The 16908-nt window shown below is 35.0% G+C and overlaps 2 protein-coding genes and 1 long non-coding RNA gene across 10 annotated transcripts; all 3 read left to right on the top strand.

The window, feature by feature from the left end:
- The first annotated feature begins 2042 nt into the window (after positions 1-2042).
- On the top strand, positions 2043-4871 carry LOC147542594 (uncharacterized). Its single transcript, XR_015223955.1, has 3 exons — positions 2043-2441; positions 2799-3277; positions 4493-4871. It is a non-coding gene; the product is annotated as an uncharacterized LOC147542594 (long non-coding RNA).
- A 1758-nt stretch (positions 4872-6629) lies between these two features.
- On the top strand, positions 6630-7842 carry LOC147542595 (transcription factor MYB20-like). Its single transcript, XM_086637481.1, has 3 exons — positions 6630-6843; positions 7032-7161; positions 7268-7842. Exons 1-3 carry the CDS (start codon positions 6711-6713, stop codon positions 7770-7772), a joined length of 768 nt encoding a protein of 255 aa, XP_086493607.1. The 5' UTR covers positions 6630-6710; the 3' UTR covers positions 7773-7842.
- Positions 7843-11233: 3391 nt separating this feature from the next.
- On the top strand, positions 11234-16433 carry LOC147542596 (Myb domain protein). Of its 8 annotated transcripts, none has more exons than XM_086637367.1 (6): positions 11897-12011; positions 12165-12253; positions 14184-14312; positions 15081-15188; positions 15856-15920; positions 16005-16433. In XM_086637367.1, the coding sequence occupies exons 3-6, from the start codon at positions 14220-14222 to the stop codon at positions 16186-16188; spliced, it is 450 nt and encodes a 149-aa protein (XP_086493493.1). In that variant the 5' UTR covers positions 11897-12011; positions 12165-12253; positions 14184-14219; the 3' UTR covers positions 16189-16433. The 8 variants fall into 8 exon arrangements, with proteins under 8 accessions (XP_086493491.1, XP_086493496.1, XP_086493490.1 ...); XM_086637369.1 differs by having other exon boundaries at positions 11923-12011; positions 12209-12253; XM_086637366.1 differs by having other exon boundaries at positions 11932-12011; positions 12091-12253.
- The last annotated feature ends 475 nt before the right edge of the window (positions 16434-16908 follow it).

The following is a 16908-nucleotide window of genomic DNA, read 5'->3' on the forward strand; positions in this document are numbered from 1 at the left end:
CAAAATGAAAACCTAAATAATGTATACGTCATTACAATGAAAAAAAAACAGACAAAATGAAAGAAGGAACACACAAAAACACAAAATAAATACTCAATAAATCAATGAGACTAGAATCATGCTTATGTTGGATAAACAAAATGATTAAGCTCAAAAAAATGACAAATAATGAAAACTTAAATATTTTTGAACACACACAACTTAAATATTGTATATGTTATTAAAAAAAGAAAAAGAAGAGGCAAAACGAAAAATAAATAAAAAAGAGAGGGTTTGTGGATTCCTGTGCTCAATCCTAGGTCGTCTATGTCATTAGCAAGGAGGCCAGCCGTCCCGTCACTTTGGATTCAATGAAAAATGTTAGGCTAAAACGTCTTATATTAGTTATCTGTGGCTTTGGGGCCCTTCAAAGTCCTGGGGCCAAAACGACCGCTTTGGTCGCTATGACCCAGGGCCTCCTCTGAAATGGGCAAAATCGAAGCTACGGGTGTCGGAATTGGACGAAACTTTGAGTGTTGGTGCGAAATAACATTTTTTTACTCTCATAGTGGCTAATGCCACTCGTGGACCACTTTGGGGGGGCGAATTCCGTCATTTAGGCCCTCTAAACAGACTTTTAGTAAACAAAATCTATTTTTAGTACGTTTTCCTTTAAAAAGGTTTCTTTAGGTAGTTTTCTATTTTGTCCAGATTCTGAAATTTATTTATTTAGAAGTATTATTCCGAATTTGATTAGATTTAGGAAACCTTATTGCTATGTAAAGGAGATCAGTAGTTGTTTAATCCATTTAGTGTTATCAATAAAATTCAAGTATTTCATTTATTTTTTTTGAATTTCGAATTTTCTAACTTTTAGACACAGATCTAAACTTTTCTGAATTTTTCACTGCGTCAATTCACCAATCTTTAATTTTTTTTTAAGACTCCCTCTTCTTCTTATTCCTCTCTCCTCCCTCCCTCCCTTACTACCACCACCATCTTCTTTACCATCTTCACCTAAGTACGGGCTTCAAACAATTCCTCTCCCCCATTATATAGCAAATAGACAATTGCATTCCTATAACAAATAGTAGGGGTGAGCAACGATCGGTTTTTTTCGGTTTTGGCTCGAGTCGAAGTCGAACCAATAAGTGACGGTTTGACTAAATCGTCGGCCGAAGTCGAGCCGATCATTCGGCCTGCCGACGTGGTTCGATTCGGTTTGGTTCGGCTCGGCTCGGTTGAGTTCGATTGATCGGTTTAGCCGAACACAATTTAGAGAAAATTGTAAACTAATGTTATTCATTTCATTGCATATGCCGAAAATAAAAATTAAGAACCCATCATACTTTTCCGCCATTACATATGTCGAAAATGAAAATTAAAAATTCATCGTACTTTTCCACCATTACAAAAAAAAAGTAGAAGTGTGAATGCAAAATTTATAATTTTAAGTTACTAACTAAGAATGGGTTGTGGTAAATAGAAAATTAGTAAAGACTTACCTTTAAAACCTTTCAATCAAGTCGAATATGTGGTTGATGAAGGCGACAACAACTTGGAAGGAGGATGGATAATAGTATGGAAGACTTAGATTAGAGTTTTTTTTTTAAAAATTCCCTTTTTAGTTTCACACTTTCTAACTGTACAAAATTATTATCTCATTTTCCTTAGAGTTTGGTCGGTTCGGTTTGGACGGTTTCTAGAAACAAGTCGATGTCAAACCAGACCGATTTGGGTTGTTCGGTTTTTCGACCGAACTGAGTCGAACGGTAATCACTTCGGCCCAAAAATCGATCGGTGCGATTCGTCTTCGTTTGGAGAACCCTAGGTTGTAAGAGAATATAAAACCAAGAAAGAAATCAATTTCATTTCGGTTCAAATAATTACAACTAATTAGAGCTCATTTATAAGTTGTTTGAGTCTGAGAGAAAGTTAAGAAGATCTTAACAGATTTTTAACGAACTTTCATTTGCCTAGTGCCCTAGTTAATAATAAATTATAACGGCACTCCCTATAATGGCACCCCTAATTGCTTACACTCTGTGTACACTTCCTTCTTCAGCTCTCTTTTCTGGATTTCAATCTCTGATTCAGGTAATAACATCTTCCTTCTTAGATTTCAAACATGAAAACCCTAGGTTGATTTCTTCAAGGATCTTTGAATCAAAACCCTAATTCAGTAATTGCATTGGGATGGTCAGGACATGTTATTTCTTTTGTATTCTTCATGTCTTGAAACTGAGACGGATTAAACTCAAATAGATGACTTTGTGATCTTTCTTTGAAGTATTTTTTGTGCCAATGGAGAAAATAAGTGAAATTCAAAAATGGAAATTGACAAGGTTTCACTCATGGTTGTATCTTAAAATGGTACTGTTTCCTTCCGTGCAAAAAAAAGTATAGTTTTAAGATGAAGATAAGGTGTTCGATAAAATGCCACACTGAAGAAAGGTAATGAGGTAATAATCCATTAACTCGGTCGAGTTTTCGATGTTAAGACCCATTTCAGGAAACAATTCGACATTCTCGGAATGGTGGCAGTGGTGGTCGGACATGGTGGTCGTGGTTGGAAGTTGTGGTGGTGAAAGGGATGAGAAAATGAAGATTATGGGGAAGTTCAATCATGTGAAAATTTGGGCTAAATAATAAATCTGCCTCTTAAGTCAGTCTTGATTGACTAAGTCTTTATGCCCCCTAATCAATCATGAAAAATTCATCTTTTCATGCTAGATGCTATAGAAATTGATGTCAGTAGCTTTAGTTATAAATTTTAAATATCTATTCTTTTATTAGTGTAAGCAAGTTCTCTTTTTCAGATCAAAACATTGAAGGGCACAGGAAATACCCGAGGCAGGGAAGGCTGATTTGAAGGGTAGAAAAAAAAAACATTGAATCTCAATGTAAGCGATGGATTGACGAAATTCGATTCGCAGAGGAACAATTTCATCTTTACTGAAGATTTTCTACACTGAAACAATTCCATCATTTTTATCATCTTTTAATGTGGTACTCTTTGTGAAAGGAAATTGGCTGATACTACCCTAAAAGCCATTTCAGAATATTGTCCTGGATAAGTTGACAACCCTCAAACTTCAGTGAAACACTTTCAGATTTATCCGAAAGTACCTAATATAAATGTATATCTGAATCTTCTTCAATGGACAATGCCATTTCATTTTCTTTCTCTGGTGATCTAACTCGTGACGGCTTTCCTGTATTGTTGATGAGGCTGTTGCTGAATTTATTGAAGCCTCCAAAGAGCTCCTGACAGAACTTTCTCGTATTATGTTAAAAAGTATACTGTCACCATGGAGTTATTTATTTTCTCTTTATAAGGTTTTGGTCTTTAAAAGCGCGTGTGGGTCAATTTTTGAGTTTAGAGTGGCATAGGTTCTCCTAGCCCTGCACAACTTCACTTATTTACATGCTTCGAACATTTGTCTGGCTGGGTCGGCATTTTGAATGATTTGAGCATATTAGGATCGCGACATTGCCTTTTCAATGAATTATAGCATAGTCTCATGGTGTATCAATTATACTTGCTAGTTGCTACAGATAAAATTGAATCCTTGGTTTAGATTGTTCTTCGATTATTCTTTCCTGCTTCATATTGTGAATGCATCATTAGACCTTCAATCTCAAACAATACTACAACCAAATTACTTTTTCTTGATCTAGTCCTCCCCTCTCCAAGATACATGAAACCGTTTTCTTATCGGCTTCTCCAACAATATATGTGTATTAGTGTCTTTCTCATATAGTTAGAGGGTTTTGCTTACTTCAACGTAATATAGAGTTAAGAAGACAGTAGATTTTATACTGATATTTTGTATGATTAGGTTGATGAGATGGTAATATAATGAATGCATATACGGTTATATAGATATTGTGCAGCATCTTCTTTTACCTGTCATACTATTATCCTCTTCCTGTGTTAGAATTTCGTTTTTTCATAAGCTCTCTAGGTAAGGGTAGATATTTCATTAGCATGTTATAAGCCTTTTAGTGCAGTGATGTAGTAAGCCGCAATCAAAGACACAAAAAGGTTGTGAAACTAATTGATTTTCTGTTGGAGTTAAATCTCACATTGGTTGTGGGAAGGGGGTTGTGGTCGCATTATAATTGTAAGGGAAACCTCACCTCATGAGCGAGTTTTTGGGGTGAGAGGCGTAAGATCACCTGGGGACAAGGAAGGCCTGCCGCAGATGGTTTTAGAACCTAGGTTTACCAAAATTGTAGGTCCCTTGCGGAGGGGAAGATAGTCTTCCATGTCCTAATATGTCAAGGGTAAAGTTTAAGTTAGTCCCATGTTGGTTGTCGGAGGAAGTTGTTGCAACTTTATAAGTGTGAGAGAAATCCTCACCACTTGAGCTAGCTCTTGGGGTAATATACACGACTGATAAATCTCCATTATCAGACAAACTCATTTACTAATCTTCATTTGGTTTCATTTTTGTCTACGTTCGAATTTCTTTTACTGAATTAATGGAGTTTACTGTCTCATTTTCAGCTTCCATCGAGAAACAATCTCGAAACTATTGTAAGCGAAGTGTTTGAACTTTTTCGAGGATGCCAATGAGAAGCTAACATCCTTCAGTTCTACAAGTGAAATGGAGTCTATTGAAGAATCCAAGTGAGGTTTTACTTCTAATCACTTGCTAACACTCCTATTATGCCATAGTTTATATCATTTACCTCCTACACGTCATGTTCCAAATGTATTATACCGTTTTAATTAGCTTATTAGTAGTCGTTTACCGCCTAGTGATTGTGCCTACTTGTTTTGACACTTTATGCTGTATAACTCGAGCTTCTTAAGCAACAAAAGATCGAAAAAACAGTGATTAGTTTATGTAATTAATGAAAATAGTCTTCTCATTATGAGCCAATTGAAGTCTTAAATACCGGTCCTATCATTCGAGCTTCTTAAGTAGTTTTTTAATCAGTTTCTTAATTTGGATTAGACAGCTTCATTCTTAGATAACCATAACTGATATTTATTATCTTTATCTCTAATTGTTAGAGTATTTATATATGTTAGTCCTTATCAACTCTGATAAGAGATGGGGCATATAGACAACCATTAGGACTCAAAGAAAACCCTAAATGAAATACACTATCTTGTTTTCTTCCATCCAATTGATATAGAATATTAACAAATTATAAATACCAAAAATACCCTTCTACCTGTATTTCACTTTGATTTATTATTATAGTATGAAGTAATATATACTAACAAAAAAGAACTCTATTTCAACAAAAAAAAAAACTAAAAAGAACTCTATTATAGTTCCAATAATCTTTAAGAGTTTTTGTCTGTTTAGGATTAAAATACTAATCGATTAATATAAATACTGAAGAAGTTTAATTAGTGTTTGTTTAACGTTTACCATAGGCTTACGAAACTAGGTAACTTACCCGAAATACGAAAAATAAATAAACAAAGAAGATGAGGCAATAATGTAGTTAGTAAGAAAAAATAAAAGATGAAGGCACACCCGAAAACCCTAACAGCACGAATCCTTATCGAACAAAGCAACTTCCATGGCTACTCAACCACCTCTAGATTTTTGTCTATTTTATTAGGCAAATGATTAGTTAGATGATGTACTTGTAGAAGAACAAGAAAACAAATATTGTGTTCATGCACCAAAGAATCAAATTCAAAGTCTACTACTCATTTATTCATAAAATGGTCATAAGAAATTCAGACAATGAAAATCAATGATTTTAAGTACATGGGTTTAGTCTTAACCTAGACTCAAGTCTTAATTAGAACCAATTAATACCTTCACAGGCTTAAACTCATAGCTTCTCTAGGGTTGACCATCTCTCTCTCTCACTTTTTCCTTACAAAAACACTAAATAGCCCGACTTTCGTAGCCGACCACGACCCGAAATGTGGAGATGGTCAGCCTAGATTGGTCAGGTCATGAGAAGTGAAAAAGAGTCTGAGCAACTGGAGCCAGCCACGTCACCTTTTTGACCGTGGTCAGCCTCGAAAGTCAGACCATTAGCAGGGTTGTTCTTCATGATATGAAGAGTTGAATTTTCATTGGTTCGTATTTGTGTTTAATTCATGGGATCGATAGATCTTGACCGTTGACTCTTCATCGAGATGTTACCTCAATCTCAAGGAAGAAGAAGATATCATTATCCCAAGTTAACCCAAATTATGACCATAATAAAACTAAAAAGAAAGAAGAGTTGCCTCTTAATGACAAAAGCTAGCCAACTTTTTATTTGTTTTTTCAAAGTCTAAATAGGAGATGACTTTAGAGCCAATAAAAATTGGAAAACAAGGACTACCCACGTTTTCTTTTGTCTTTATTTTTTTTATCTTACTTTATTAATTCACTTCTTAATCATTTAATTAATTTTTTTTTTTTGTGTACTGAAAAAGACCACTAAATTGTGTTTCTAGCTTAGCTTGCTTTTCTAGGGTTTTAACATTCAATCATGTATCCCTGTAAATCGACATTTGTTTTATGTTTTAATGAACTGGCAGATTCTTTTCTCATTTCAATTATAAGCTCCTTTTTCCTTCAACTCTCTCAATATTTATTCTCCTCTGACCATTTTCACAATTTTAGTGCTAGAGTTTTGCAGAAAGTTCTCTTCTTTAGACTATTGTTTATTATAATTATATATATAGATATCGTCTCTTCGAAGAGTTGAAGTCCTGTCATTTTCGCGCACATCATCTATTGTCGTGGTGGGGATATAGAATGGGTAGACAACCTTGTTGTGAGAAGATTGGATTGAAGAGAGGTCCATGGAGTATTGAAGAAGATCATAAACTCATGAACTTCATCCTTAACAATGGCATACATTGTTGGAGAACTGTCCCAACTCTTGCAGGTAACTTTCACTATATATATTTATATCCTTTATTATAGAACCCCACGCTCTCTTTTGAGGGTAGGCGTCGGATTTATGTTTGGATATAAGCATTCGTCGAATTTTGATCTTAACTTTTGTGACCCATTGAAGTTAGCTAGTAAAATGGAGAACTACTCAACCTGACAACTTGTTTTATATATATGAAGGTTTGATGAGATGTGGAAAGAGTTGTAGACTGAGATGGATTAATTATCTTCGCCCGGATGTTAAGCGAGGATCATTCACAGAAATGGAAGAGAATCAAATTATCCAACTTCATGCACGTCTCGGCAATAGGTATTAGTTCATTCACTAATCTTTCTTGTTAATTACTAACTAGCTTATTCTTTATTCATAAGTTTCTTCGATATCGACTAATAATCTAATATTCATTTTTATGTAGGTGGTCAAAGATAGCTTCGAATTTTCCAGGTCGAACAGATAACGAAATCAAGAACCACTGGAACACAAGAATCAAGAAAAGATTAAGGCAACTTGGATTAGACCCACTAACTCATAAACCCATTGAACAAAAAACTGAAAAGAAAATTACTCATGAACAAATTTTACTGTCTGAAGGAGTGGTAGAAGATGAACAAGTATGTGAGGAAGCTCAAGTTATGATCAAACAGAAGGAGTTAGAAGAATCTGATAATCAAGCTAATGGGTCTTCATCTTCCTCATCAGAAGATGCAAATAATAATATAATTTTTCATGATCAAAACCTTGAAATATTGTGGAATAATTGTGGGTTTGATATGGGTGGTGACCAATTAATTACTTCATCTCTCCAACAAGGAGGTGGAGCTTGGATTGATCCTCAGACAACTGTTGATTCTATCCTTTCATGGGATGGTTTTTTCCATCATTTAGATCAAGAAACTTTTTCTTTCAAAAGTTTTCATTAAACCCTTTTCCTTAATTATTGTTTAATTGTGAATTAATGGATTAAATTGATATAATCATTTTTCAGTGTCATTTATCTCCTTGCAGAATTTTTTATTGTCATGTATAATTGTTCAATTTGTATTTTCCAAATCTGCATTTAACTCTTTATATTTGTTTCCAATTGGGAAATTTGGTAACAAGTCAATTTTTAGTTTAGATGAAAAATGATCACCTTGAGTTTTTTCGTAATTTACAACTGATTCCAAGAGATTTGCAACTGTTTGTTATAGAGTTGAACTTTTTGCAAAAGGATGGCAACAAAGTTTTAAAAATTTTAGGATTTTTAACCAAACAAAACACAAATATTTAAATTTTTATTCAAACAAATTAAAATTGTTGAATTTTTATCCAAACAAAATATAACTTGTCATTTTTAACTTAAAAAACATAAAATTTGACCAAACCATGAGCAATATAGCATATGAAATAATTAAGGGGGTACACTTAATATTGCTTTAACAAATTTTTATTTTCAAATATGAATAATCTATAAACAAATATGTAATATTAATTACGCAGAAATACATCACATATTAAAATAATGCACAAGGAAGGTTTAGGGTTTAGGGTCTGGTAAGTACTCCTCTAAGAGATCATGGGTTCAATCTTGGAAGTGGTAGTTTATCTTTTTGAATTGTTTCAATTAATTTACAGGAAATTGGATCGAAGACCTAATTTTAAACTTCTTTTAATTAAAAAAGTCAGTTATATTTTTTTGTTAAAAACACAAATATTTATATTTTGTTTGGTTAAACTAAATATCCTTTACAAAAGTGTTGCAAAATGTTGTAAGGCATTGTAAAGATGTTGTAAGGCATTGCAAAGATATTGTAAGGTGTTGCAAGGTGCTCCAAAGTTGTTGCAAAACAGTTGTAAAGTTGTGGCAAGGTGCTGCAAAGTTGTGGCAAGGTGCTGCAAAGTTGTGACAAGATGTTGTAAAGTTGTCGCAAGGTGTTGCAAAGTTGTCGCAAGACACTGAAAAGTTGTTGCAAAGCTGTCGTAATGCGTTGCAAATTAAAAGAAATACTAAGGGAGCTGAAGACTTAAAAAAATTGACTGATCCTTTCTAACCGAAGCCGAATATTTTTAGAGAGTTTTGATCAAATTTCACTTTAATGTATAGTCTAAGTGTTTAGATGCCATTTACGGGTCTTTTTACGGAGAACTATAGTGTCAATTTCAACGCGCTACTGATTTGGTCCATGTTTTGTTCTCATAACATATTTTTTGTAAAGTGCAATCGTAGTATTATTTATGAAGCAAAACGATTACAACACTTGAAAGAGAGAAAACAGACATGAAGAAACGAAAATTACAATCAATTTTAAACCAGTTTTCTCCATTCTGAGTCTTCGACAGTTGATCCTTCTCCATAGTACGAGGAAAAGAGATATACTTCGAAGAACAATACCTTACTATGTCAGAATAGCTGTCTACTATCCGATCCGACAAAGACCACCATCTCAAAACCAAAAAAAGTTCGAACCGCACCAGTAGAACAAGATGGAACCAGAAAATCAAAACTTTAACAAAGTCCTGAGAATTCTGTAAAACGAAACTCGAAGGTTCCAAGGTTACCCCCCAGTATTCTCTCGATAGAGAAATCAAATCCCACCACAATCTAGAGAGATTACAATTGGACACCTGGAAATTAGGGTCGCTGGCGAAGCCCAAGCCAAAAGACTTAGCAAAGCCAACTAGAAGCTGCAGGCGAGCTGCAAATGATGATTGGTGAAGTCGACAACCAAGACTAGTAAAAAGTGATGTCAAAGTTGAGTCTGATATAGCATAGCTAAACGGAATAGAAGGGACCTGACTCGTTTCTATAAGAGCCAGTAATAGTTTACCGGATCAAAAGGTTTACACAGAACATACAAGAACCAAATCATTTTTAGTTCTCCCGGGTCAAACGGAGTGCCCACAAAGTAAGCGAACTGATTCCGACTTAAGGAATATGTGGGCTCAATATTATGTAACAAGCCCAGTAAGGGTAAAAGCCCACCACCTGTATTTAGAGGAAGAGAACACATGTCAGTAGAAAGTATCATAGGGCCAGGCAGCTGGACACGTGTGTTGTTGCCGGAATTCCACCGGCTCTCTCCGTCGGCACCGGAGACAGGGAAACTGGAGATCATGGCTTCTTGATAATAGTAGTCAAATAAGTGCAAAAAATATGGCTGATCCATTATCTGTCGAGAACTATAAAGCTTGTCTTAGATTTGATGTATAGAAACTGAGTTAGGCAAGAGAAATCAAGGGAAGAAGTGAAGAAGAGATATCTGAGAAACCCACTCAAGAGAGATGAAAGTCATTTAAAGGCATGACTAGCCATTGCTTCCGACTTAACGAAGCTTGATAAACAAATAAACAAGAAAACGAACCAACAAAGTTTGATAAACGAAGACTTGCAGCCCTTGAGTTTGAAGGATTAATGATAAGTAGATATTTCTAGCAAATCCTAAATGACAAAGATCAAACAAGATTTGGCCTGCCTTTGGTAGAAAAAGTGTAGATCTACTTTCCCCTTTCTAAGATAAAGAGAAAAACTCTTGATATGAAGCTCTCAGTTCTTCAATGTCAGGACTATATTCCTAATAGAAAATAAGAAAATCAAACAAGATTTGTTTGTTCTTAGTAGAAAGAGTTGCAGATCTAGATGAGAGTGAAGAGAAAAATGAAAAACCCCAAATTTTCAAGATGATGTCATCTCACAACTTCTCTCTCATCCCGAGCTCATGCAACCCAATTTTTATAATAAAAATTTTTTCGCCAGAAAAAATAATATCTGTGAATATTTTTTATCGAAGTAAGTCGGAGTAGAGTTTTTGCCTCAAGAAACACCCAATAAGCCAAAGGTAAAAGTCTTCTTAGTAAGTAGCTATGAACAAGTACATGTATAAAAAAGAAAGTTAAGGGAGGTGGGTTGTTCATATTAATTAAGCAAATTAATGGGAATGAACTATGAAGTCATTAAGAACACTCTTCCTTAATTTAGTTTTAGTTTTATTAAATAAATTACGTGCATACAATTATGTAAGCAAGAAAGATCTTAAGAAGATACACAATATTATTCATCTTCTTTATTTTGCATAATATATTCAATACTTTTAATTCAAGAAACATTGAATATGGTTTTCTTGCATATGAATTAAGACCACTTTCATTTGATTAATTTTTCAATCTTCTTTTTCTTCTCTTTTTAAAAACTTTATCTTTATAATTTTTATTTACAATGATTTTGTCTGTATTTCAAACAAATTTTTTAGTTAGTTTATTTTTCTAAAATTATTAATGTATCTTTATAATTAAATAGGTAGGTAATTAAAAAAATATAAACTTTTTGATGTTTTTGTGGGCATTATTTGGGACCCACCACTTAGCTAAGAGCACTATTAATAAGTTATGAATATATGAGGTATATGTACATAGAACAAAATCAAGTTGATGATTGAGGTCCAAAAGTGATGATGAGAGAAAATTGTTGTTGGCTCACACCATCTTTATAATATTATATATTTGATTATTGTCTATCATTTATTTTACATTATTTATCATCTAACATCACATTTAATTGACATTCCTATCACTTATGAATCTTTTTTCACTAGTGAATTTTGCGACAAAAAAATACATTAATGGCGCCTCTATGTATTGAGGAGTGCTAAAGGTGCTTTTATGTTGAAATACTCTCTTTCAAAAAAATTATTTTAAGAGGAGGATACGAAAAAAAAAAACGAACACCTTAAAAAAACGAAAGTATTTTTGGCACATCTTTAACGGAATTTCTCTATCTTTTTTTTTTGTTGAACTGGAATTTCTCTTAGTCGACCAACTGAGAGTAGTGGGCTAAGCCCACCATAGGCTTTAGACAACCCATTTTCTTCGAGATTATTTTCATTATGTTTCGGTGGGTATGTGAGTTTTATGTCATAAATCAACCACTCAAACGAGCTAACCTTTCACATCAACAATGATATTTTGTCCGACCACTAGTCTTTCAGTATCTTGTTTGAATTATTAGAAAAGAATAATTTAAGGAGAAGTGGGTGTCACACGTCTCCTGAAATCTTGTTCATCCACCTAAGTTGGTCGTGATTCTCGGGTCATCCTGTGCCAAAGCGCGGACCCAATCATGTATGCACTGAGCCACTGAGGAGAGTCTATCGAGTTTTCACACGTCCGTACAACCTCCCAACTCTGTAAGCTCCTCTCTCTCTCTCTCTAAACTCTAGACACAAGAACATCAGAAGCAAAATGAAGTTTCTTTTTTGTTTTTAGGATTTGGGTATGCCATGAAACGATTTTTTCTTCTATAGGGGATTTGAGATTTATAAGTTTATCTCATTCTACAGCTTGGTTCTTCCCTGAATTATGAACTTATTAGTATCCAACTTAGGAAACCCTTGCTCTTGATAAGGAGCAAGCAATTGGAGATCTAAAAGTAAGTTTGTACATTTTCTGTAATGAAATCAAAATTTATGATGTGGGTGTTGTATCGTTTGGAGTACTATGTACTCTGGTAGTGTTTTTTGGTATGATAGTTTTCTGCACTCAAGGTGTCTGTTTAATTTCTCCACTCAGGTTTAGTGAAGCAATTAGACCATCTAACATTTGCAATCCAAATTATACACCATTTCAACACAGAAAACAAACTAGTAGTCATATTGTTTTAAATGTATGCCACAAGCTTGAAGCATGTTAAGGAAGCCCGGATCGTCCTAGGCAGCGATGTGTGCTTGATTATTTGCCTTCATATAAACCCTTAAGTGAATCATTATCATCCTATATATGTGAATGAGATAACGACGGATTAGTACCTGTTGAATATCTACTTAGACTCGACATCCTATTGTTATTCCTCGGGATTTCCTCAAGAATCCCATAATGAGGTTAACCAAAACCCGGTAACGGCAATGTGAGTTATAGTCTGAAAGGGCAACCAAAATCGTAAAATTATATCATGTATCTAGAATCTACTTCAATCATCCAAATATGGTTTTAAAGAAAACAAGCAACATCTAGAACAAATCAGTTTTTGTCCAATGCAAACTCCATAGTTTGTGTTGATGTAATTTTAAGACTTAAGAGTAGGTGCAGTCCTCTCTTCTTCTTATAAACAAAACATAGCCGAACAGTTCTAAACAAACAACATTTCATGCCTATACATTTAAACTCCTTGAAGTATGTAGAATTTGGCTGAAATGAACAGTTCTAAAGATTCTTTTATTGCTGATTTTAGAATACCTTTTGATGAGTGGGAGATGTGTTGGAATAGATTGACTATTTAAGATGATGATCTTTGTGGTGAGCAGAATGCTTGTGCCCACAGTCATTCATTAGATCATGTGCCATCAAGACTTAAAATGGAAGGTTGTTTATCCTGCCTCTTGTCCGATTTAGAGAAGCCAACTAAGCCAATAATACTGGAGGCGTGACTCTCGAAGTGAATGTAGAAGAGCAACTTAATAAACTTTAAAACCTTTTGTTCAAAGAGAGGGAGAGAGGAAAAAGAGAGATGCATCACAATCTAGTAATATGTCTCCATTGGTTTTCTCTCCATGGGAAAGGGAAACCGCAAATCAGTTATCCATCTCGACTCTTCTAATTCTGGTGATCTTCTTGTTTCGTGAAAGTGGGAAACCACTTTAAAAGTAGTTAAGTGATCCTTAATATGAAGCAATTTGTCCATGCAATCTTGAGAGGAGAAGTGCTTTTGTTTTCTAAATTCGTTTGAGATAGCTAAAGTATGTATTTAAGAAATTGTTAACCATATATGTGCCCTTCTCTTCTTGGGGTAAGATTGAATAAGGATAATGAGACAGGAACATTGCCAACCCGGAAAAGGGAATGGTCATATGTTATAGACACAAAATCCAGATTCACATTATTGATTAGGATTCAGTATTGAAACATAGCATTGTTAATGCAATTCATGTGAGAGGAAGCCATGGAAAACCTACTCAAAGATATAGTTCTATCTTTTATCGCCCTTCTCTGGGTTTCTACAATGATGTGGTTGAGTTCATTCAATTCTAGTCATGCTCTGTCTGCACTGAATTTTGCAAGTGTTCATATCCCAACTTATACTTTGAGGCTGTCTACTTAATTGCTATCAATCATACAGAAAAAATTAGCTCTAAAAATAACTGCAAACACTCTATTTGCGGGATTTATGTGGGGTAACTATAGATTAGTTCAAAAGGTTACACCTAAAGGGACACCACGGAAGTCTAATTAGTCTTTCTTGGATTTAACTGTTCGCCAAAGCGCGGGATTCTGTCGACCTAAAGGTCATTTTGATATTGTTTGAAATAAAGTAACCAGTCGGGATTCTGTCGACCTAAGGGTCATGTTGATATTGTTTGAAATAGAGTAACCGCACATCCAGTGCCAAAGCGTGGACTGCAATGATGTATGCACTGAGGAGAGCGTTATGGAGTTTTCACACGTCTGTACAACCTCCCCGCCTCACCAACCTCTCCCTCCACCCTCCGAACTCTGTAAGCTCCCTCTCTCTCTACTCTAGATACAATAACATCAGAAGCAAGATGAAACCAAGACAAAAAGTTGAAGTTTCTTTTTAGTTTTCCGGATCCGGGTATGCTATGAAACTATTTTTCTTCTATTGGGGAATTGGGATTTATAAGTTTATATCATTTTACAACTTGGTTCTCCCCTGAAAAACGAACGTGTCACTGTGTCACTGTGTCAGTACCCAGTTTAAGAACCCTTGCTATTGATAACATTGATTAGGAACTTGTTAACAGTCATACTCATTTTGCTTGATTTCCGTGAAGTATTAGAAATAGGAGTATTCAAATCAATTGTATAATTTATTGGGTTAACTTATCCTACGCAATTTCACAAATCATCAATTTAATGGCCAAAGATGTAACCTTTTTCCCAAGTTGTTGTTGTTGTTCTTACATTTCCTTGACATACCTTAACATAGTGATCCTCACAAAGGGAAAGTGAAAGAATATATGGATATTCGATAATCAACCCTTTTCATGTTTTTGGATTCGTGAATAAGTTAAAGCTTGAATTTAGATTAGAATTTGTATCAATTTGCTAGTGAGAACTGAGAATTCTCGGTGAGAAGTAGAAGAGTTCATATGAATTGTGAATCTGGTTTTGTTAACTTGATCATAAGATAGTCGTTTGGTTGGCTAGCTTCAGGTTTCCCGTTCACTCTTTTCTACTAAGCAGAATGAGGATGAATATTTAGATTTCACAAACTAACGGCTAGTCTAACCATTTTGTTTTAGGTAGAAGTGGCATTTGCCGATGGGAGTATCTTCAGTTTGTCAGCTGAATTTCTCCGAGTACATAGTCCAGCTGCTGACAGCAAAATTAGATCGATTGGAGGTGAAAAGGTAATAATCTTACTTTCTTCATATAGTTCTCTTTCATAATTCTTTGGCCCTGATTTCCCAACTTCAACACTATTATGAGATATCTTTGTCATTTGACAGCGGAATAAACCCACCATGGATGGAACTCACTTAAGATATCCTACTCATATATAATCCATATGCAACTGTTTCCTCTTTAAACTTTCTCTCACCATTGACAACAATATACCAGTTCGAATTCGAATATATTGTACGAGTTAGGTGACCCACAAACTAATTAACAGTGGGTGACAACGCTACTGCGTTCGGGCCTCGGGGACTCAGGGAACAAGCCATTTGTTGCAAAGTGTAATAGTCTCACACCGCGTGGGAGAGCGTCTAGAGCTTTAGTTATATGTGTGTGCTCAAACTTAGTAAGTGTCGATGCCTTTTGGGTGGGCTGATGGAGCCTTAGCCAAGAACATAACCCCATACCTGTTGGGCTTGAGTCTGGGTGTCAAAAGCGGGATAATATCGATAACTTTTAAGGCTTGGGGTGTTACACCAAGACTCAACTGATGAGCTTCCCAAAGCCCTTATTCAGCTCGTTGAAGTTGTATCCTATGTGCTTATCCTATAATTACTCAATTTCAGGTCGTTTTTGTGTTATTTGTAGTTACATCCGAATTGATCATGTTTACTGCATTAGGTTATATTTGGACGACAACACGTTGGTATCATGTCTGCAGAACCTGTAGGAAACTACGGAATAAGGTAACTATTTTGATATCATTACTTGCTAATACATCTGAGTATCAATTCCTAACCTATTGACTATTGTGACATTGTTGGGTGAAGGATAGTTTTTGATGACTTGCATAAGACGGGGATATATACATGGGATTATTTCTATCATCTTGGAACCAACAAGTTTACCCTCATGAGGAATTATATCAAGACCCTGAAGAAACATGGGCTTAGCCGAGATCCTAAGAGAAGAAAAAGCGTTGTATCCACCGAAGAACCCCAGAGAAGCAAATGACAGTGAAATTCGTGGTTCTTAGTTGTCAGTTCCTCAAACTCACGCGATAAAAAATGTGTTCACATTGATGGAAGCATAATTGGAACAAGTAGCTGTAACGATGATTTTGTAATTTCGACCTTGTTCAATATAGTGTCTGTTCTAGCAATTCCTATGGTTTAGGGGACTACTGTCTTTTTGCTTTTCTTTTCTGATTTGCTTTGTAAATCTGAACAAACCAATGATTAAAGTTTATTACAACAGCAGTATCTGTCTCTTTCTCTAAACAAAAGAGCTAGTTAGAAGTAAAATTTAAGAGGACATGGTCTAGTTTCTCAGATTAGATGGAGATAGATTTAGGGGACATTCATTTTGAAACTCCTTTCTTCTTTTCGCAAAAACACCCCCTCTCTCTTTCGGGTTTTAGACGAAACCCTGTGGTGGCCAACAACTGTCGTAACCGGTGAATGATGAAGAAGATGAATACGAGAGAAAAAAAAATTATTTTAGTATTTAGAATGACGGCTAGATGTAACTTAATAAAGTCAATTGGGTCAGACTAAACTAACTAAAATTTGGCAGTCTTTTATCAACAATTTATGTTGCTCTAAATGATCAACCTAAGAGAAAAAAACTTAAAAGTCAAAGCCTATTCTAAAACTAAAAGAAATCAACCGTCTTCTTTTTTTTGATGAACTCGGTCTCTCTCTTGATGGACTTTCTCACCCTCTTGATGGATGG

Source organism: Eschscholzia californica, unplaced genomic scaffold, assembly GCF_041429995.1.
Source record: "Eschscholzia californica isolate CP2 unplaced genomic scaffold, dmEscCali1.0.p SCAF_4, whole genome shotgun sequence".
NCBI classification, from domain to species: domain Eukaryota; kingdom Viridiplantae; phylum Streptophyta; class Magnoliopsida; order Ranunculales; family Papaveraceae; genus Eschscholzia; species Eschscholzia californica.